At 46.4% G+C, this 22,246-nt stretch overlaps 1 protein-coding gene across 4 annotated transcripts in view; it reads right to left on the reverse strand.

Annotated features, from left to right (window-relative positions):
- LOC119953583 (E3 ubiquitin-protein ligase rnf213-alpha-like) overlaps positions 1-22,246 on the reverse strand; it is a 198,139-nt gene that overhangs the window by 127,942 nt on the left and 47,951 nt on the right. For all 4 annotated transcript variants that reach the window (XM_038777977.1, XM_038777979.1, XM_038777980.1 and 1 more), the window contains 5 exons: positions 14,249-14,401; positions 9,829-10,034; positions 7,167-7,456; positions 5,401-5,651; positions 488-706 (listed from right to left, as the gene is read on the reverse strand). In XM_038777977.1, the coding sequence (XP_038633905.1) occupies positions 488-706; positions 5,401-5,651; positions 7,167-7,456; positions 9,829-10,034; positions 14,249-14,401 (1,119 nt within the window). The remainder of the gene's footprint in view (positions 1-487; positions 707-5,400; positions 5,652-7,166; positions 7,457-9,828; positions 10,035-14,248; positions 14,402-22,246) is intronic.

Raw genomic sequence — 22,246 nt, forward strand, 5'->3', positions numbered from 1 at the left:
GTAGGGTGCTCTTTCCAAGAGCCGGTGCAGACTTGATGGCCCGAATGGCCTCCTTCTGCACTGTAAATTCTATCTAGCTATCTATGATAAACAGCAGCTGAGATCATAACAGCACACACACAGGTAGAAACATACACACATGTACACTATGTAGATGGGCACACACATACGCATTCATACACACACACCCACCCACCCATAATATATAGTTATATATAAAATATATATATTTCCTACAGCTAAGAAATTTATGCAGATCTCCACTACAGAGGAGTCAGAATATGGGTCAGAATGGCAGATAAAGAACAATGGGTTTGCCAGTTTGTGCTTGTATCCTAGATTCTTAATTAGGGACCCTGCCAATTAACTCCCTGCCAATTAACTCACACAAGTTAATTTAACATCAGAGAAACTGCAACAATTTGTCTACAGGGCCCCAGGGATATTGTATACTAACTGACCTCATGGGTTAAAACAAAAGGTTTACCTTGGCTTTTTGTACTGAAATTGGTCTCTGAAATTAACAAATGGAAGTCCATCAAGTCCAGCCCAGCTGGCTTCAGATTTAAAACTCGTGTCCGGAAGATCTGGGTTTGCTGGATTGGATGAGACACCAAATAAATGGAAAACTGGAATCACTTGCACCCATTTTATTATTCCTTCATCAATACATCTGACCATCATCTGCTGCAGTAAAGTTTCAATGCTATAAAAAATAAATTTCAGATATATTAAAACTTGGAAAACATATTTACTTAAAGTAGCACTGTGGTTATTACACAGCTTTGACGTATTAAATTGTAGAAGACACCAGACTATAGCTTATCCTTAGCCACAGTGCATAGTCCATTACTATTAACTTCAGAGCTTGGGATACAAAGATAGGCTTCTTCACCCCTGCATTTCAAAATTGGCTTATACAGAAAAAATGTAATAAAAGTTTTATATAATGGGAAAATTGGTGCCAAGTTCCTGAATAACATCACATGGTTGATCCAAAAGAAGGCGTTACCATATCAACTTGCTAAGCAAGCTCCAGACCAGTTGAGAGCCTACATAACTTTGCTACATTGAGGACACACATTAAGAATATCACGCAATTCTTAAGTTGTATTTAAAGAAGTCTATCTTTGGCAAGCAACCACTCTAGGAGTAGGATTTTGAGGATGGCAAGCAATCAGCACTCGCACCATCCCGAGGGTAGGGTGGAACGCATCTCGAAATCCCACTGCCGTTTAACGCTCACTTGCACGTTGCTTGGACGTGGGCGGGACTTCCGACCTCCCTTGGAAGGAAGCCCAGTCTGTGAGAGCTGTCGGTCAAACAGATTGGCCAACAGCTCTCCAACCCGGTGAGGCACAGTGCTGTAGTGGCCAGAATTGGTACGACATCACTCTGCCTGGAACTCTTCTGAAGGCAAGTCCCAGGAGTGAGAGGGAGTCTCAGAGCATCATGGCTCTGGAGGGGAAGTCACCCCAACTCGGAAGGAGCCTTCAGAGTGAGGCTATCCAAGATGGGCAAAAGTGTTTTTTTTTGTACATTTCCCACCCTACCCACACCCACCAGCCTAAAAATTGAGTTTGAGCAGTAAAAGTTAATAGGTGAGGGGGCAGGATTTTGGCCTGAGGCCTGCCCGCTCAAGTGTGAACTTTGGGTGGGGAGGTTCCTGTGGGAATCCCATACATTAAATTTTAAGCTCCCCCACCCCTCGGTCTCAGAACCTGCCTTGAGGGGAGGGGAGGCGTAAAATTCTTCCCCAGAAGCGCTGCCCCCTTAGAAAGAAGACTGCCTTGTTGTTTCTCCAAATTACTTTGTACACAGTTGTCCTGATCCCCAAAACAAATCATCACTGAGATATTTAGAAAGCCTTGGAAATTCTGAACCAACCACAATTTCAAGATGATAGTATAGAATAGGCCTTAATTTTTCAGTAAGAACATGTTTTTTTGATTAAAAAGGTATTTTTTAAATAATTCTTAAAGATATTGGGCCTCACGGTAGCATGGTGGTTAGCATCAATGCTTCACAGCTCCAGGGTCCCAGGTTCGATTCCCGGCTGGGTCACTGTCTGTGTGGAGTCTGCACGTCCTCCCTGTGTGTGCGTGGGTTTCCTCCGGGTGCTCCGGTTTCCTCCCACAGTCCAAAGATGTGCGGGTTAGGTGGATTGGCCATGCTAAAATTGCCCGTAGTGTAAGGTTAATGGGGGGATTATTGGGTTACGGGTATACGGGTTACGTGGGTTTAAGTAGGGTGATCTTTGCTCGGCACAACATCGAGGGCCGAAGGGCCTGTTCTGTGCTGTACTGTTCTATGTTCTATATTCTAAATTATACAGAAACTAGAGATATTGTTCAGTTCTAATGCTGTATTGTTCTGGTACATAAAATAAGAACCCAAGTTAAACAGAATTGTCTAAGATGAAGAATGGCCCCATCTGTACAGGATGTGGAAGTTTACATTGCTCTACGCTGATATACAGTACTTTTGCATGGTTTAATTTTGGCAATACCTCTATGCACAATTGCTCTTCCAAAATGGCTAATGCTCAATGTGCATAAATGGGTATACTCCATATAGTTCCAAAAAATGTGTATATTCACTAATCTGGTTGGAGACTCAAGATAGAGGATTTGCATTAACATTAAGATATTCACCTTGTGATGGCTGCAGGAATTTCATATATATTGTATTGTATGTATTTGGTGCAGTCAGGGTTAAAAGCCTGGTTTAGTGTGAGCATGGCTGCTGCAGTAGTGTTTTTAAAAATCCTAGTTTGCAAGCCAGCTAGGCTGTTTTGAGCCATAGGTACAATTAAAACATCGTAAAAGTTCGGGGTAATGGAATTTTAATTTTATATTAAGAGGGTTCCCTGTGGAGTAGGCGCAATTCTCCCCCCCCCCCCCCCCCGCAAACCGGCGCGCCGAGGTTCACGGCTGGCCGCTCGGAGAATCGCTGCTCGCCGTTTGCAACGTGCGAGCAGCGATTCTCCGGCCCAGATGGGCCGAGCGGCCTGCCCAATATGACGGGTTCCTGCCGGCGCCGTCCACAACTGGTCACTGCTGGCAGTAACAGCGCGGGAATGCTGGGGGGGGGGGCTCAAAAGGGGTCTGGCCCACGATCGGTGCCCACCGATCGGTGGGCCGGCCACTCTGAAGGAGGATCTCCTTTCCTCCGCCGTCCCGCAAGATCAATCCGACATTTCTTGCGGAGCGCCCCCGGGGAGGACGGCAACTGCACATGCGCGGGTTGGCGCCGGCCAACCTGCGCATGAGCGGGTGACGTCATTTACGCAGCGCCAGCCACGTAATTTACGCGGAGCCATGGCCCGGCGTGCGTAAATGATGCGCCGCCGCACCTAGCCCCCTGGTGGTGGGAGAATAGGGGCGAGGAGTGGCCTCCATCGCCGGAGTGAAACACTCCGGTTTTCACTCCGGCGTCGGGACTGAGTCTCCCGATGGGAGAATCTCGCCCAGGGGGTGGGTTTCTCCGCCCTGCCGCACCAGATTTCAGGTGTGGCACGCCGTCGGGTTTCTCAGTGTCGTCGGCTGGTCAATGGGGTTTCCCATTGTGGGGCAGCCCCACGCCGTCGGGAAACCCCCGTGCTGCCGGCAAAACGGAGAATCTCGATGGCAAAGAATTCAGCCCATTGTGTTCAGTTTAGTGAAACAATGTAGTTTTTTTTTATAAATTTAAAGTATCCAATTATTTTTTTTCCAATTAAGGGGCAATTTAGCTTGGCCAATCCACCTATCCTGCACATCTTTAAGTGTGGGGGTGAGACCCACGAAAACATGGGGGGGAATGTGTAAACTCCACACGGACAGTGACCTGGGGCTGGGATTGAACCCGGGTCCTCAGTGCCGTAGGCAACAATGCTAACCACTGCGTCACCCTGTCACCCAAGATGATGTAGTTAATGGGAGGAGCATGGGGTTGAGGTTTTCAGAGAATTAATTTTTGGCTGGAATGCAAGCTGAGAAGATTTCTGAAGAAATACAGCCAGAGATTTTGCATTATTCTCACAAAGTATCAGGTCTTTTTCTTTAAGCAGTCTCAAAAGATCTCTCTTTCTCAATTATTCAAGACAAGTCTTTACAAGTATTCCAGAATGCTGACTATATTTAAAGTGGATTGGATCAGAGTTGGTTTTGTTTTTGAGTGGAAATAAAGATAGCAGTTAAGGGTTATTGTGTTACTCGATTAGCATTGTTTCAGGGGTAACTGTAAACTATTTTCTTGTGTGATGTTAAAGATATTTTAATAATGTGTTTGTAATTAAGTTTGTTTTAATATACCATATCCCTATTTTGTATGAAATCACTCCTGGAACAAGGTATCCTTTCCTCACAGTCTTGCAAAATTAAAATAAGGGTCAGCAGGGTCGCGCAGTGGTTAGCACTGCTGCCTCACAGCACCAAGGACCCACATTCGATCTGGCCCCAGGTCAATGTTCGTGTGGAGTTTGCATATTCTTCTCCGTGTCTGTGTGGGTCTCACCCTCACCACCCAAAGATGTGCAGGGTAGGTGGATTGGCCACATTAAATTGCCCTTAATTGGAAAAAAAAGAATTGGATACTCAAAATTTATTAATTTTTAAAATTAAAATAAAATATTGGGGTTTCTGTCCAGTATCCTAACCACTGGTTTAGCTCACAAGGCTAAATCGCTGGCTTTTAAAGCAGACCAAGCAGGCCAGCAGCACGGTTCGATTCCCGTACCAGCCTCCCCGGACAGGCGCCGGAATGTGGCGACTAGGTGCTTTTCACAGTAACTTCATTGAAGCCTACTCGTGACAATAAGCGATTTTCATTTTCATTTTTTTCCACTGTTGGTGGCTGGTCCGAGACCGTAATACCAGGTTTCCCCATAAAATTCTGATACCAAGAAATCAACATAAAGCTAGGTTTACAGGGAAGCACTGAGGGAGTGCTGCAGAGTGTGTCAGAAATGCTGTCTTTCTGGTCTGCCTGTTCGTATTAATGCATAAAATCCCATGACACTTTGAGCAGGAACAGGATTCCCTTCTAATAATAATCTTTATTACTGTCACAAGTAGGCTTATATTAACACTGCAATGAAGTTGCTGTAAAAATTCCGTAGTCGCCACATTCTGGTGCCTGTTCGGGCACACGGAGGGAGAATTCAGAATATTCAATTCACCCGACAAGCACGTCTATTGGGACTCGTGGGAGGAAATCGGAGCACCCGGAGGAAACTCACGCAGACACGGGGAGAACGTGCAGACAGTGACCCAAATGGGAATTGAACTGGAATAACTTTCCTACAGAAACTATATAACCTCATTTATTTTAAGACCAAACAGAATCAAATTTTAAAGTTCAACCATGACACAAGCATCATAATCCACTAAATGCTGTCATTCTATTTACAGTTATTACCTTTCCTTAAAATAGAAGCTTTCTTCAAGTGCCTCAAATTCCTTAGTAAGGTTATTCGCTGATTTTTGCTGTATGCAGAGAAGATCACAAACCATGTACAGATCAGATTTTTGTATGTCGAGTCTGTAAGCGTCAGCCAGGTACAAGAGTAGCACGCCTGTTTGCAGACGGTTTTTCACAGAAGATGTCTCAGCTTCATTATCTGGACACTTAGCCCTTTCTTTCAAAACCTTGTATAGGAGATCCTTAATCTAAAAAACAAACATAACACTATCTGAACATGTTCAACAGTACCTCTAGTCAATCTGCAGAGAAAGCATTAATCATGGCACTGGAACCTTTATCAGTCTTGCTACAAAAGCAATTTTGCTCGAATAGTTCTGCAGAAATATCTAATGCATTTCCAAAAGATCCTCTTTTCTTTTTTTTAAATAAATTTAGAGTACCAAATTCATTCTTTCCAATTAAGGGGCAATTTTAGCATGGCCAATCCACTACCCCGCCCATCGTTGGGTTGTGGGGGCAAAACCCACGCAAACACGGGGAGAATGTGCAAACTCCAAACGGACAGTGACCCAGGGCCGGGATCGAACCTGGGACCTCAGCGTCGTGAGGCAACCGTGCTAACCACTGAGTCACCATGCTGCCCAAGATCCTCTTTTCTGCCTTCTTTCCAGGCTAATATGATTTTTTTCTAGCATGGAGATGTGTCTTCCAAAGATACAAGATGTGTTGTTCAGTGAGTCAGGGCCTGTTTCTGCCTTTCAAGAGATAAATTAAATTCATTGATTTAGACTGACAATGAGCCCAATTCCATTTTTATTCATGTGATTCTGGGATTTTTGCTGAAGCTTTGGGAATTGAATTTCAAAACTCTGTGAATGAGTAATCTCATAGCTGTTTCCATTCCCTTGAAGGAGCAGTGCTCTGAAAGCTAGTGATCTGAAACAAACCTTTTGGACTTTAACCTGGCGTTGTAACATTTCTTACTGTATCAACAAAAAAGTTGTTAAAAAATACTTTTTTTTTGTTAAGTTTCGAGTACACAATTCATTTTTTCCCAATCAAGGGGAAATTTAGCACGGCCAATCCACCTAGCTTGCACATTTTTGGGTTGTGGGGCGAAACCCATGCAAACACGGGGAGAAAATACAGAAAGGAGCACATTGAGCAATAAAATGATTTTCCAAGATGGGCCAATTCAAGGAGAAAAAGAACAACGGTGGCAGCTAGAGTAGAACTTTGTACACCATGTTAAGCAAAACCAGGTGATTCATGTAGCTATTTTCAGGAGGAAGTATTAGCTAAAAGGTCTGTGCCCTGTGATTTGATCCAGCCTTCAGGAATATTTGAGTGAAGAATGGGATTAACTTGTATCAAAACGTTTCCATGCAAAGATTTGCCGTTCAAATTGAAAAACAATAGTTTTTACTGGGGCGGTACGATGGCGCAGTGGTTAGCACTGCTGCCTACTGCGCTGAGGACCCGGGTTCGAAACCCGGCCCTGGGTCACTGTCCGTGTGGAGTTTGCACATTCTCCCCATGTCTGCGTTGGTTTCACCCCCACAAACAAAAGATGTGCAGGGTAGGTGGATTGGCCAAGCCAAATTGCCCCTTAATTGGAAAATAATTATTGGGCACTCTAAATTTATAGAAAATAACATTACTTTTTATATTCTCAGAGAGACCACCTTTCTTTAAAAACAGACTCATTTCTGTACATTATTCCTGAATAATACAAAGCATCAATGTATAACCCTACTCACTTCCTTCTCCCCAATCGAAAGGCTAGCCCAATGAATGGGTTCTCCTTCAAAAACCATAGGATGTTTATAAACTTCAAAGAATTGCCGCAGTTGACTCAGGAAACTCTTCAAATTCTTTTCATTCCACGTTGAAAGGATGTTAAACATTGACTCCAACAAGATTTTTCCAGCTATTAGTTTTCCTTTTGAAACATCATTTTTTTTGTTTGTCAATCTCCACCACTGCTTAATTTGGGCTTTCCAACCTTCCTCGGGTGCCGCACAGATAATATCATCATACTGATGCCATTCTGATTAAATACAATAAGAAACTTTTAGCAGTGAAAGAATGTGTAAAAGTACCCCAAAAAAATGCATATGACGTTCTCTCAGCCAAGCTTCATCTACTTTTCCTTTAAATGATGCAATGGTCTTTCCTTAACTGACGACGCATTCTATACTCCACCTTTTTGTATAGAATTATTTCTTATGCTTTCCTTACCCTCCCAAAATTAGATAACCAACGGTGAAATATGTGCATAATGGTAGAATCAAAGAATACAGGAGCAAGGGATGTACAATTTTAATAGAATATATGTATAGCATCCTGATTAGGAAATAGGTTTATTTTAAATGAGCCAGACCTATTAAATTAGTAGATACCAGTTTTATCAAGTATAATAGTTTGAAAGGAGGGAGAGAAAGCATTAGACTTATAAATCTGACATCAGGAGTAGCAAAAATCTATTAGCAATGTGTGCAAAAGCATTTGGAAAATCGTAACGTGATGAGGCAGAGTCAATACAGTCTTACGAAAGGGAACTTATGTTTGATAAATCTATTCAAAAAATGTTTTAAATCTTTTTATTGTCATTTTCAACATTATGTACATTGACTTTCGTGGTTATTTATTGTACGGTGTAATGCAAAAAACTTTTTGTCTTACTCTACTTTATTTACAGATTGCTGCCGTCTCGTTTGGCATGTCCCCACCACCCTCCCCTGCACCCACCCTCCTTTCCCTGACCCCTCCCCATCTCCCACCTCCCTTGCTATCCTTCTCTGTCGATACGGGGGTTCCCCTTTTTTTTGGTGGATGAGTGGGGGGGAAACAGTAAGAATAAATGACCACCCATCAAGTTGGCAGGTTGCAACTAGTGGATGCTAGGACCTCAACTATTTACAAACTATATTAAATTACTTTGATGAGGGAACAGAATATAATGGGCACGATTCTCCGCTCCTCTCGCCAGGTGGGAGAATCACGGCGACCGGCGATTCTCCGGCCCGGATGGGCCGATCGGCCTGACGTTCCCGACCTGTTCAGGCCGGCGGCAACCGCACCTGATCGCTGCCGTCGTGAACATGGCGCCAAAGGTTCGTTTGTGGCTTCTGGGGGGCGGAGAGGGGACTGGCCCGCGATCAGTGCCCACCGATTGTCGGGCCGGCGTCTCCAAGGGACGCACTCTTTCCCCTCCGCCGCCCCGCACGATCAAGCCGCCACGTCTTGCGGGACAGCGGAGGGGAAGACGGCAACCGCGCATGCGCAGGTTGGAACCGGCCAACCTGCGCATGCGCGGCTGACGTCACTTAGGCACCGCCGTCGCGTCATTCTCGGCGCGCCGCTTTGACGCAAGCGTCAAGGCCCGGCGGCCGAGTTTCTCACAACGCCGCTCCTAGGGGGGTGAATAGGGTGCGAGGAGCGGCCTCAGACGCCGTCGTGAAACTCAGCCGAGTTCACGACGGCCTTCCCGATGCTGCACGGGAGCGGAGAATCGCGCCCAATGTATCTATGTTTGCTGACAAGACAAAGCTAGGTAGGAAAGTTATCTATGAGGTAGACAAAGGAACTGTGATGGAAAATAGACAGGTTAAGTGAGTGCGCAATGCTGCAGCAAATAGAATATAATGTGTGGAAATGTGGAATTATCCATTTAGGTAGAATTTTGTTTCAGGATTCACACCATCGGTTGCATGTTTTTTGGTCTTCCTTCAAAGGAAAACAACCACTTGAAAAGAATGAAAATGACATGCCGAGAAGCAAATAAAGAGAAGCAGAAGAGAGACAAGGAAAGAAACAGCATCACAAAGACTACTGACAACATATAGAGACTATATTCTCGGAGTTAATGGACAGTACCCCAAAAGGTTGAAAAACGTATTTCACAATGTGTGCAGGCTTTGGGGAGCAATGGCTCTGGCTTTCTCCTAACTTTTTCTGTCGTATTCAGGACAGGGAGGCCGTTCAATAACAGATCAAGATTTCTAATAACCAAAACCTGCACCTTTATACATACAATGAATGCGGTGACATGTAAATAATCCCTGAATTATGGAGCAGAATGCAAGAGATAATGCAGGATGCTGATCATATTTAAAACCACCATTTTAAGTGAAGCAAAGAGTCAGGTTTATTTACAAGCTACATGGTACACAGAAGAAATAACCCACAGCAAGTTAGTAAATGCTGAAATACACTGTGTAATGCGGTATGAAATTAAACCAGGATATGCATAGTCTAATTGATGACCTAATGTGCCAACAACTTCAATAGAGGTGGAATAAGATTATAGCACAGCAAATATTTTATAACAGGACCATGTCACTTCTATATATTATTTTTAAAATTGAACTGGTTATGAAACTAGCAAATAAAATTGGCTGAGAGTGCACAGCTACTTACCTCCTTCATGAAGCAAGTGTGGGTTAATATGTAAACAACGATCAGTGGTACGATCGTCAGGTGTATCCCACTTATAAATCATTTCATACTCCACTTGATTACTATGCGTTTTACGGACAGCATATTTATACGGAACTTTCAAACCAACTATTTTTTTATGAACAAATAGCTGTCCTTCAACTAAATGTCCGTGTTCTTTCAAATTCCTGTTATGGAAGAAACAAATAACATTATTCATTGACTTAAATGAACAAGTATTTTTTATAAATTTAGACTACCCAATTCTTTTTCTCCAATTAAGGGGCAATTTAATGGCCAATTCATCTACCTGCACATCTTTTTGGGTTGTGGGGAATCGAACCTGGGACCTCGGCACCATGAGGCAACAGTGCTAACCACTGCACCATCATGCTGCCCTAAGTATTGCAAACAAATTATTCAGATCGTTACTGATCACTCAGTGAAATACGATTGTTCTAGGTTAAGGAATGCAATAGAACCCTATCCTGAACCGAGGAGGTTCCTGTATAGAAAGTGACATACTATTAATAACATGCTACAGGAATTCAGCCCCTTCAGCCTATTCTGCCTTTCACGGAGATCTGCAACCTAAATTAATATTGCCCTCGTCGCATATCCCTTAATATTTTTAGATGGCAAAAAATCTATCAACCTGTGTTTTAAAATTAAAAACTGGTCTAGAATCAAAGAGGAGCTCAAAATTCTACTGCCCTTTGTGTGTACAAGTGTTTCCCAATTTTATCCCAATCTTAGACTCCCCAATCAAAGGAAATAGTTTTCTCTCTCTACTCGACATCTTCCCTTCAGTGATGGGAGGAGGAGGTGTTACAAAATATAAAATTTGTAAAATTGTTGTTTTCTTGTTGTGTCTTGTACTTAAGGTAAAATGGAGAATTGAAAGGCCATGTGAGGAGTTCTCAGTTCAGCCTGACAACATGCCTGGCCTGACTGCTATGGAAATAAGAACATCCCAGTCAAGAGGCTTGTTCAGCAAGGTACAACATTCTCATACCTGTGCTGACAATGAACAGATTTTCTACCACTGGGTTTTGGGCAGAAGAGGAAAAGAATGGGAATTAGTGTGGTTAGCAGAGAGAAGAAGCGGTGAGTACTCAGTGAGCTACCAAAGCAGGATCAAAGAAATGCATCCCACAGCTATCCAAAGAATCCAGTAGATTCATCCTGGATTGGAGGTAGGGTTCAGAGGAAAGAATTGTCAGATTAGGCTTTAGTGCTGGTAGTGGATTTGGAAACGGTACAAAAACTGAGGGATGCACCTCAAGTCTGTCACTTGGAAGTTCCTACTTAGCAAAACAGCAAAAAGTGAACCCATTGGAAGCTGGGAGTGGCTGTGGATTGTTTGGATATATGGACTGCAATATTGTGGAGAATGTGGCATAATATATAGCCATATTCAAGGATGTGGCAAAAGTAAAAGGAGCAAGTTATTTTCTGGAGTTTGGAGTTTAGTTGCCTACTCAAATAATATTTAGTCAAAGTCGTTTTTAATTCATTTGCTACAATAAAAGTTTAAAAACTGAAAGAATCACCTGACGATTTCAAATCAGTCATGGGAAGTTAGAAAATATTTTTTAAAGTGATCAATCTCCATGGAGATTGCAAAAAGTACCTTAAATTTTGATCAAATCTTCCCTTAACTTCTAAATTCTAGGGAAAACCTTAATTTTCACTCAATCTCGGAGTTTAAATATCATTCGAATGGATCTGCGCTACCCTCCCTCCAAGGCGCAGTACCCCAAATCCAGCAACCCCAGAAGCAAGGCCATGCCATATTTCAGATGTTCTCGGACCTTGGATTGCCCATTTAAATCATGCTTTTTCATCATGGTGAAGCCACAAGAAACAAATAACGTGCCTGAGGATACAACCATTTTCATTTCTGCATCCATCTATAAGCAAGTATTCCCATCTTTGATCTTAATTCTGACACAACTTTCTTTAAAAATAAATTTAGAGTACCCAATTCATTTTTTCCAATTAAGGGGCAATTTAGCATGGCCAATCCACCTAACCTGCACATCTTTGGGTTGTGGGGGTGAAACCCACGCAGACACGGGGAGAACATGCAAACTCCACACGGACTGTGACCCAGGGCCAGGATCGAACCTGGGACCTTGGCGCCGTGAAGCAACAGGGCCAACCCACTGCGCCACCGTGTTGCCCCATTCCAACACAACAATGGCAAGTAACAATAGATCAGGTCTCTGATAGCAGTGCTTTAGAAGACATCAGTGGTTGCACTGCGCATGCGCAGAGTTCTCAGTGGCAATCTTTAATGTTGGAGACCATATGTGCTGCACCAGAAATGGTACTGTTACAATGCTAGCCTACACCAGCAACCAGGATAGCTTCTGAATGCTGGTATCTGAGGCACATGTTATTTGATAAAAGAGACAAGGTAAATTATATAAAAGTTGTGATGTTGAGTGGTGCCCAGAAGAGAGAAAAGTGCCAGATTTTCAGACAGCTGGATTTGGTGCACTGTACCTGTATGTTCCTCCTTAGGTGTGGTGCCCAAACTGTTCCCAGTGCTCCATGGGTATGCTAACCAGAGTTTAGTAGATCTGAGCCTACTTCTTCCTTATATCCCAGTACGTTAGATGTAAAGGCCAGCATTGCATTTGTGTTTTTGAATACTTTCTGTCCCTGTTTGTGGCATTGCAATGAACCTCCACTTTGGACCTTCATGGTTTCCAGTTTAGAAAGTATACTGTGTGGTCCTCTGAGATACAAAGTAGATGGCCTCACCTTTGCCTACAGTTTTGCCCATTCACTAATTATCCACTTCAAACTCAACTGCTTACAATGTTGTCTATCTTCTGTGTCGTCAGCAAATTTGGATATGTAATTTTCTATCCCATCATGTAAGCCATTAATAAATACAGTGAATAGGGGAGGCCTCAAACAGATCCTTGCAGGTCTAGTCACATTCCAGTAATTAGAACGCCTATCTGCCTCCTTCCCCTCAGCCAATTTTCTAATCAAGTTAATAACTTTCCTTCAATTCTATGAGCTTCAACTATAGTTAAAAGACTCTCAAGAGGCACTTTTTCAAATGCCTTCTGGAAGTTCATATAAATCAAATCCATAGACATTCACCTGTCCACCACTTCAGCTTACAGGTCAGAAAGCCACAAGACAGTCATCTTTCTATCCCTTATAAAATGGAAAGAATCAAATTTGCAACAATTCACTGCGGTATATATGTTCAATGGATAGCAATTTATATCTTGTTTTATCTTTAATGCAAGAATTCGTTTTTTTAAATACATGAATAATATAAGCCAATTTTGCAAAGCTACAATATTTAAGGTGTAATGGCTTGCATGACTGGCCAAAATAAAATGAGATTTTATATGCAAAATCTTAGCTGAGTTTCTCCCAAAAAAGGACATAATTTATAACTCATCAAATATTAAAAAGCATCACCATTTTAGTGGTGGAAAACGTTACATTAAAGTTCATTACAATGCAAGTTGTCACGTTAATCTTCAAGTGCATAACTTGTCAGATGAAGAGTCCAGCACGCCATGTTCCCCATTATGAATCGTTTCTAAAGGAATTAGATTTTAGGGTGAAAGCATGTTAATTTCACGTCTAAGGCAAAGTTTAAGTTTTTGAGCTGACAGAGAATATATTGCAGGATTCAAATTTACCAATTTTCAACAGGACATTGGCTTCTAAACAGAAGGCAATTTTAGGTCCAGTAGAATTGACCAGTGAGACAGATGGACCATGACACAAGTCATTCCTTCCAGTGGTTTGGGGGCTTGACCACCTTTTTCACCTCCAGACCACACTCCTGCTTCAGCTTGTCCGTTTCAGAAATCCTCATTCATTCCTTTTTACCTTTAGACTTGACTAGTCAAACACACTCTTGGCCAGTCTTACATCTTCCATTAACTTGAGCCAAAGCCATTCTGCACGTATCCCAATTCACATTAGGTCTCATTCACCCAACAACACTTTGCTTGATGAAATATATTGGCTCTTGGTTAGGCAACCCTCAAAATCCTCAATGGTATTTTCAAATCCCTCCATGGCTGCAACCTCCTCCAGTCCTTCAAGAAACCTGTGCTCCTCCACTACTGGTATCTTCCACATCCATGATTTTAAACATGCTGATGCAAGTTCTGGAAATTCATTCTTAAACCTCCCTTCCTCTCTACCTTTCTTTCCTCTTTAAAACCTACCTCTGACCAAGTATTTGGTCATCTGCCCCAAGATTTCCACATGTGACTTTGCTCCTGCTATAACCTATTTTAAATATGCAAATATTTTAATTTCTCTCACGTTCAAAGTATATATATATTTTCTTTAAGTGCCTTGAAAGACCTCCAGCAGTAAATCTCACAAAGTGCATAAATCGGAAACATACTTGGTTACATTCAGCTCCAACATATCCTTGTTCCAGTCACTGCCAAGACCTCTCACAACTACCACATCCGATTCCGGATTGAATTTAAAATCCTTCGATAATAACGCATGGAAGTAAATCACAACAGTATCTTCTTTGTTTGAAATGGCAAAGCTGTTGATCAAAAAATATTACTTTAAAAGAACAGAACAGATAAACACTAATCGTTGAAAGACAATATTTGGCATTCAATTTTAATAAACTTTACAGTTTCTACCATTTTATAACTTTCAGCTTAAAAATGCAAATACCTGCAGTATAATTGATGTTCTGCAAGGCTTTGGCAAGGATTGTGTGTTGGTAGTGACTGCAAAACCGTCAATACCCCGTTGAAACTGGCAGCAACTTCTGGAGTTCATTTGTGCACTGTTCAACACAGAAATCCAGGAGTTGCTACCAGTGATTCTCCATAGGTTGTACTTTTATAAAATAAATTTAAAGAACCCAATTCATTTTTCCCAATTAAGGGGCAATTTAGGATGACCAATCCACCTACCCTGCACATCTTTGGATTGTGGGGGTGAGACCCACGCAGACACAGTGAGAATGTGCAAACACCACATGGACGGTGACCCAGAGCAAGGATCGAACCTGGGACCTCAACGCCGTGAGACAGCAGTGCTAGCCACTGCGCCACCATGCTGCCCCGTCCATAGGTTGGACTGCTCGGTCCATGGAGACTGCAGCCAAATAGAACTCGCTGAGCTGAGAAAATTATTTCCCTTTACATTATCTTTTTTTTTTTAATTTAGAGTACCCAATTATTTTTTCCAATTAAGGGGCAATTTAGTGTGGCCAATCCACCTATCCTGCACATCTTTTGGGCTGTGGGGGCGAAACCCACGCAGACACGGGAAGAATGTGCAAACTCCACACGGACAGTGACCCAGGGCCGGGATTCGAACCCGGGTCCTCAGCGCCGTAGGCAACAATGCTAACCACTGTGCCACCGTGCTGCCCTCTCCCCTTTACATTATCAGTCTTGCTGTAATAACCCTTGGAAGAAAAGTTACACCTTTTTGAATGAGATGTATTTATTGTAAATCGGCACACCGTAAGCTCATAATTATGGCTGAGAAACCTCTAGACCGATAAAGCTAATTTTAGGTTTATGCAATGTTAAATGTCTTAAAGGAGTCCTTTAGTTTGGCACTTGCGTTTGGTATTTCAGCTTCTACCTTAATTCTATTTAAATATTCCAATCACTTACTTTGCTCTGTAAAATGTAACTGAGAAAAGGATAATCAGTGGGTTTTACTTTCTAAAATTCAGTGTTTACCCTGTCAATTAATTGCATCACTGTTGCTGGATGGCCTGGAGATCACCTTGACTTTGTGAAGATTCAAACTAATATTAGGAAAAGGGAAATCCATGGAGCAGGGATCACTAGGTCTTTGCATGCAGCTTTTTTTGAAGTCAGTGGCAAGCATAGTTATTTAGCCACTGACATCGAAATTATCGATTTAACGTTATATCTGCAATAAAGTCAACCACCTCAACTTAACTGGTCACAACTGTGAAAGGCTTTTGTCAATGGGTGGACTGCAGGCAGGGATATCTTTAGAACACAGGACACTGTGAGTGGTGATAATCTTGTTTTTAAATGTGTTGAGCTGAGGAAAGCTGCCAGCATGGCTAGACATAGCTAAATAATCAGAGCAGGTAGCTGTGATTGGCACTAAACAGAAAATGGAGGGTCTTGAAGCATAAGGAGCTCCAGAGAAAATGAGGCTAAATGGTTTTGAAAGGAAATATTGTTCAATGGCTGCTGGGAGCAGGGACCAAAACAATAAACAGAGGGAGCAGCAACTGGGACAATCAAGCGTGGAGTGGGTGACTGGAGAAGAAAGTAGAAGGTGGGAAACTTTGTTTAAAATAAATTTAGAGTGCCCAATTCATTTTTTGTTCCCAATTCAAGGGGTAATTTAGCGTGGCTATCCACCTAACCTGCACACCTTTGTGTTGTGGGAGTGAGACCCACGCAGAGGCGGGGAAAATGTGAAAACCCCAGATGGACAGTGATCCGGGGTCAGGATCAAACACGGGTCCTTCGGCGCCGTGAGGCCACTGTGCCACCGTGCTGTTCATGAGGGACGGGTTTTTTTTCTTTTAAATTGCAGGGACCATGAAGAAAACCAGAGAGCATTCAAAATGGGTAAGATAGCCAAGAAAATTTTGAAGTATAATCACTGTTAGAATATAAATACCGTATATACTCGCGTATCATGCGACTTTTGAAGACCTAAATTGTAACCTAAATTTGGGGGGTCGCATGATACGTGAGATACAAATTTCGCGGGTGTTTTACTTGCTGTTTTTATGAATGGATACGTCAAGTGGCTGAACATCTTCCCATTAGAATGCTGTGGTCAAAATCTGTAGAGGGTGGTCCGGTTGCGGCTATGACCAGCTAAGTCGCACGTTTGGCTGCTCCTGCTACAAAGGTGTTTTCGGGCCGATTGGAGGGCCCCAACGGCGCTGTAAGGACAAATCCCGGTGGGGGAAGGCTCCCTGAAGAGAACCAGACCAACTTTATGGTCGGTACCCGGAGTGGGGTGGTAAAAAGAGCAACAGCAGCTCCCAAAAAAAAGCGGGGGAAGAAGACCAAAATGGCGGCCGGTGGTGCACCCGAGGAATGGAGGAAATGGGCGGAGGAGCAGCAGGCCGCTCTCCTGCGCTTCTTTACGGAGCTGAAAATGGAGCTCTTGGAGTCAATGAATGCGACGACCACCAGGCTGATGGGAGCCCAGGCGACCCAAGAGGCGTCGATTCGGGAGCTGCAACAGGAGATGACTGCGAGGGAGGAGGAGGCCACGGTCCTCGTGGGAAAGGTAGAGGTGCACGAGGCACTCCACCTGAAATGGCAGAGCCGTTTTGAGGAGCTGGATACCCGAATGAGGCGGAAGAACCTGAGGATCTTGGGCCTGGCAGAAGGCCTGGAGGGGTCAGACCTCCCGGGATATGTAGCAGAAATGCTGAGCTCCCTGATGGGGGCAGGGGCCGTCCCTTCGCCCCTGGAGCTGGAAGAGGCCTACAGGGTCATGGCTAGGAGGCCAAGAGCAAATGAGCCCCCGAGGGCGGTGCTGGTGCGGTTCCAGCGACTCAGCGACCGTGAAAGAGTGCTGGAGTGGGCCAAGAGGGAAAGGAGCAGCAAGTGGGAGAATTCGACAGTGAGGGTCTACCAGGACTGGAGTGCGGAGGTGGCAAAGCGGCGGGCCCGGTACAACCGGACGAAGGCGGTGCTACATGCAAAACGGATCAGGTTCGGAATGCTGCAGCCAGCGCGCTTGTGGGTCACCTACAGGAACCAACACCACTATTTTGAGTCCCCAGAGGAGGCGTGGGCCTTTGTGCAGGAAGAGAAACTGGACTCGAATTAGACCCAGGGGATACTTGGCGGCCGTAGCCGCTCGGGTACTTTCAGCTGAATTCTTTGTTTGGATTTTGAACTCTTGCTGTGGTTTTTCTTCTGATGTTTTTTCCCCCTTTGCCAACTTCCCTTAGTTATTGTTATTGTGGTTATTCATGGTTATTTATGGTTATTTATGCTGTTTGGTAGAGGGCGACTGTTAAGTACATTGTTATTTGTTATTTATCTGTTATTTATAATGTTAAGTTGGGGAGGCGGGACGGGGGGGGGAGAGCAGATCGGGGATATGGGCTCCTAGGGGGGGTTCTTTTACAGGCATGGACGGGGACGGGGGTGGAACTGAAGATGGCGGGGTGGGGTGTGGCAGGGCGAAAGCGCGGGCTTTCCTCTGTTTTCCCGCGCGCGGGGCAGAGGAGGGGGGAGGGGAGGAGTGCGGGGCGTGGCTAGCAATGGCGACCTTTCCCGTGCTGGAGCGGGGCCAGGGAGGAGTGGCAAGGGGGGGGAGGCCCCCCCCCCGAGCCGGGGGGAGTCGGAGTGTGGCAGGAGCAGCCGGGTCAGCGTGAACCAGCTGACTTACGGGAGTACAATGGAGGGTACATCGCGGCTAGGAGGGGTCCTAGCCTGGGGGGGGAGGGGGGTTAGGGAGGGACACCGGGTTGCTGCTGAAAAGACCAGAAACGAGAAGTGGAGGACTGGAGAGGTGGGGGGAGGGGGACATCGCCATGGGGAGCGGGTCAGAAGGGGAGGGTCGACCCGGGGCGAGCAGGGAACAGGACATGGCTAATCGGCAGGGGAGGGGGGCGGGTCGTCCCGCGACCCGGCTGATCACTTGGAACGTGAGGGGGTTGAATGGGCCGGTCAAGAGATCAAGGGTATTCTCACACCTGAAGGGACTGAAGGCTGATGTAGCAATGTTACAGGAGACCCATTTGAAGGTAGTGGACCAGGTTCGCCTGAGAAGGGGGTGGGTGGGACAGGTGTTCCACTCTGGATTGGACGCAAAGAACCGGGGGGTGGCGATTCTGGTGGGAAAGAGGGTGTCGTTCGTGGCGGAGGAGGTGGTGGCGGATAAGGAGGGTAGGTATGTGATGGTGAAGGGTAAGCTGCAGGGGGAGAAAGTGGTGATGGTCAACGTATATGCCCCGAACTGGGATGACGCGGGTTTTATGAGGCGCCTATTGGGCCTCATTCCGGGACTGGAGGCAGGGGGCTTGATCATGGGGGGGGACTTTAACACAGTGCTGGACCCCGGGCTAGACAGATCGAGCTCAAGGACCAATAGGAGGCCGGCAGCGGCAGAAGTGCTGAGGGGGGTACATGGAGCAGATGGGAGGAGTAGACCCATGGAGGTTTGGTAGGCCGAGGGCGAGGGAGTATTCCTTTTTCTCCCACGTCCATAGAGTGTACTCCAGAATCGATTTCTTCGTGTTGAGCAGGGGGCTGATCCCGAGGGTACGGGAAGCTGAGTACTCGGCCATTGCGATCTCTGATCATGCACCACATTGGGTGGATGTGGAAATGGGGGAGGCGAGGGACCAGCGCCCGTTGTGGCGGCTGGATGTGGGGCTGTTAGCGGACGACGAGGTGTGTAAAAGGGTCCGGAAGAGCATTGAGAGCTATCTGGACTTGAATGACACGGGTGAGGTGCAGGTGGGGATGGTCTGGGAGGCCCTGAAGGCAGTGATCAGGGGAGAGCTGATCTCCATAAGGGCGCACAGAGAAAGAAAGGAGAGGCAGGAGAGGGAGAGGCTGGTGGGGGAGCTATTGGAAGTGGATAGGAGATATGCGGAGGCACCAGAGGAGGGGCTGCTGGGAGAACGGCGCAGCCTGCAGGTCAAGTTCGACCTGCTGACCACCAGGAAGGCAGAGACGCAGTGGAGAAGGGCACAGGGCGCGGTTTATGAGTATGGGGAAAAGGCGAGCAGGATGCTGGCACACCAGCTTCGCAAACGAGATGCGGCTAGGGAGATTGGGGGAGTGAAGGAGAGGGGCGGGAAGGTAGTGCAGAAGGGGCAAGAAGTGAACGGGGTCTTCAGGGATTTTTACAAGGAGTTGTATCGGTCTGAGCCGCCGACGAGGAGAGGGGGAATGGAGGACTTCCTAAACAAATTGAGGTTCCCAAGGGTCCAGGAGGGGCTGGTAGAAGGGCTGGGGGCGCCAATAGGGCTAGAGGAGCTAGTCAAGGGAATAGGTCAGATGCAGGCGGGGAAGGCGCCGGGGCCAGATGGGTTCCCGGTGGAATTCTATAAGAAAAATGTGGACTTGGTGGGACCGGTACTGGTACGAGCCTTTAATGAGGCGCGAGAGGGGGGGGTTCTGCCCCCGACAATGTCGCAGGCTCTGATCTCCCTGATATTGAAGCGGGATAAAGACCCCGTGCAGTGTGGGTCCTACAGGCCTATCTCGCTTCTGAACGTGGATGCCAAGTTGCTGGCAAAGATCCTGGCAGCTAGAATAGAGGATTGTGTGCCAGGGGTAATCCATGAGGACCAGACGGGGTTCGTGAAGGGGCGGCAGCTCAACACGAACGTGCGGAGATTGCTGAATGTAATTATGATGCCGGCAGTGGAGGGGGAGGCTGAGATAGTGGTAGCGCTGGACGCGGAGAAGGCATTCGATAGGGTGGAGTGGGAGTACCTGTGGGAGACGTTGGAACGGTTTGGGTTTGGGGAAGGCTTTATTAAGTGGGTGAAGCTGCTCTACTCGGCCCCGACGGCGAGTGTAGTGACAAACGGGAGGAGGTCGGAGTATTTCGGGCTCCACCGAGGGACCAGGCAGGGATGTCCCCTATCCCCCCTACTTTTCGCACTGGCGATTGAACCGTTGGCGATGGCACTGAGGGGTTCAGGGGGGTGGAGAGGACTGACTAGGGGAGGGGAGGAACATCGAGTATCGCTGTATGCGGATGATCTACTGCTGTACGTGGCAGACCCAGAAGGGGGAATGCCGGAGATAATGGAACTATTAGCAGAGTTTGGGGACTTTTCGGGGTACAAACTAAATTTGGGCAAAAGCGAGGTTTTTGTGATACACCCGGGGGACCAGGGAGAGGGTATTGGGAGACTCCCCTTCAAGCGAGCAGGAAAGAGCTTTAGGTACTTAGGGGTGCAGGTGGCAAGGAACTGGGGGACCCTCCACAAGTTGAACTTTTCCAGGCTGGTGGAACAGATGGAGGAGGAATTTAAGAGGTGGGACATGGTACCGTTGTCGCTGGCGGGGAGGGTGCAGTCAATCAAAATGACGGTCCTCCCAAGGTTCTTGTTTTTATTTCAGTGCTTGCCCATCTTCCTCCCTAGGGCCTTCTTCAAAAAGGTGACGAGTAGCATCATGAGCTACGTGTGGGCGCATGGCACCCCAAGGGTGAGGAGGGTCTTTTTGGAGCGGAGTAGGGACAGTGGAGGGCTGGCACTACCCAATCTTTCGGGGTACTACTGGGCGGCAAATGTGTCAATGGTGCGCAAGTGGATGATGGAAGGGGAGGGGGCAGCTTGGAAACGAATGGAGAGGGCGTCCTGTGGCAACACAAGCCTGGGGGCCCTAGTAACGGCACCATGGCCGCTCCCCCCCACGAGGTACACCACGAGCCCGGTGGTGGCGGCCACCCTCAAGATATGGGGGCAGTGGAGGCGACATAGGGGGGAAATGGGAGGTCTGTTGGCGGCGCCAATAAGAGGGAACCATAGATTCATCCCGGGGAACATCGACGGGGGATTTCAGAGCTGGTACAGGGTGGGCATACGGCAGCTGAAGGACCTGTTTATAGAGGGGAGGTTTGCGAGCCTGGGAGGGCTGGAGGAGAAGTTTGAGCTCCCCCCGGGAAACATGTTCAGATATTTACAAGTGAAGGCATTTGCTAGACGGCAGGTGGAGGGGTTCCCCCTGCTCCCCAGTAAGGGGGCGAGTGATAGGGTGCTCTCGGGGGTCTGGGTCGGAGGGGGGAAGATATCAGACATCTACAAGATAATGCAGGAGGCGGAAGAAGCATCAGGGGAGGAGCTGAAAGCCAAGTGGGAAGGGGAGCTGGGAGAGCAGATAGAAGACGGGACGTGGGCGGATGCACTGGAGAAGGTCAATTCTTCCTCCTCGTGTGCGAGGCTGAGCCTCATTCAATTTAAGGTGCTGCATAGAGCTCACATGACGGGGACAAGGATGAGCCGGTTCTTTGGGGGTGAGGACAGGTGTGTCAGATGTCTGGGAAGCCCAGCGAACCATGTGCATATGTTCTGGGCATGTCCGGTGCTGGAAGGGTTCTGGAAGGGGGTGGCAAGGACGGTGTCGAAGGTGGTGGGGTCCAGGGTCAAACCAGGATGGGGGCTTGCGATCTTTGGGGTCGGGGTAGAACCGGGGGTACAGGAGGCTAGGGAGGCCGGAATACTGGCCTTTGCATCCCTAGTGGCTCGACGAAGGATATTAATTCAATGGAAGGACGCGAGGCCTCCAAGCGTTGAAACTTGGATTAACGATATGGCTAGCTATATTCAGCTAGAAAGGATCAAATTTGCCCTGAGAGGGTCGGTACAGGGATTCTCCAGGCGGGTGGCAACCTTTCCTTGACTTTTTAGATCAGAGATAGACGTTCGGGGTCGTGG

This window comes from Scyliorhinus canicula, chromosome 18 (genome assembly GCF_902713615.1).
Source record: "Scyliorhinus canicula chromosome 18, sScyCan1.1, whole genome shotgun sequence".
NCBI lineage: Eukaryota > Metazoa > Chordata > Chondrichthyes > Carcharhiniformes > Scyliorhinidae > Scyliorhinus > Scyliorhinus canicula.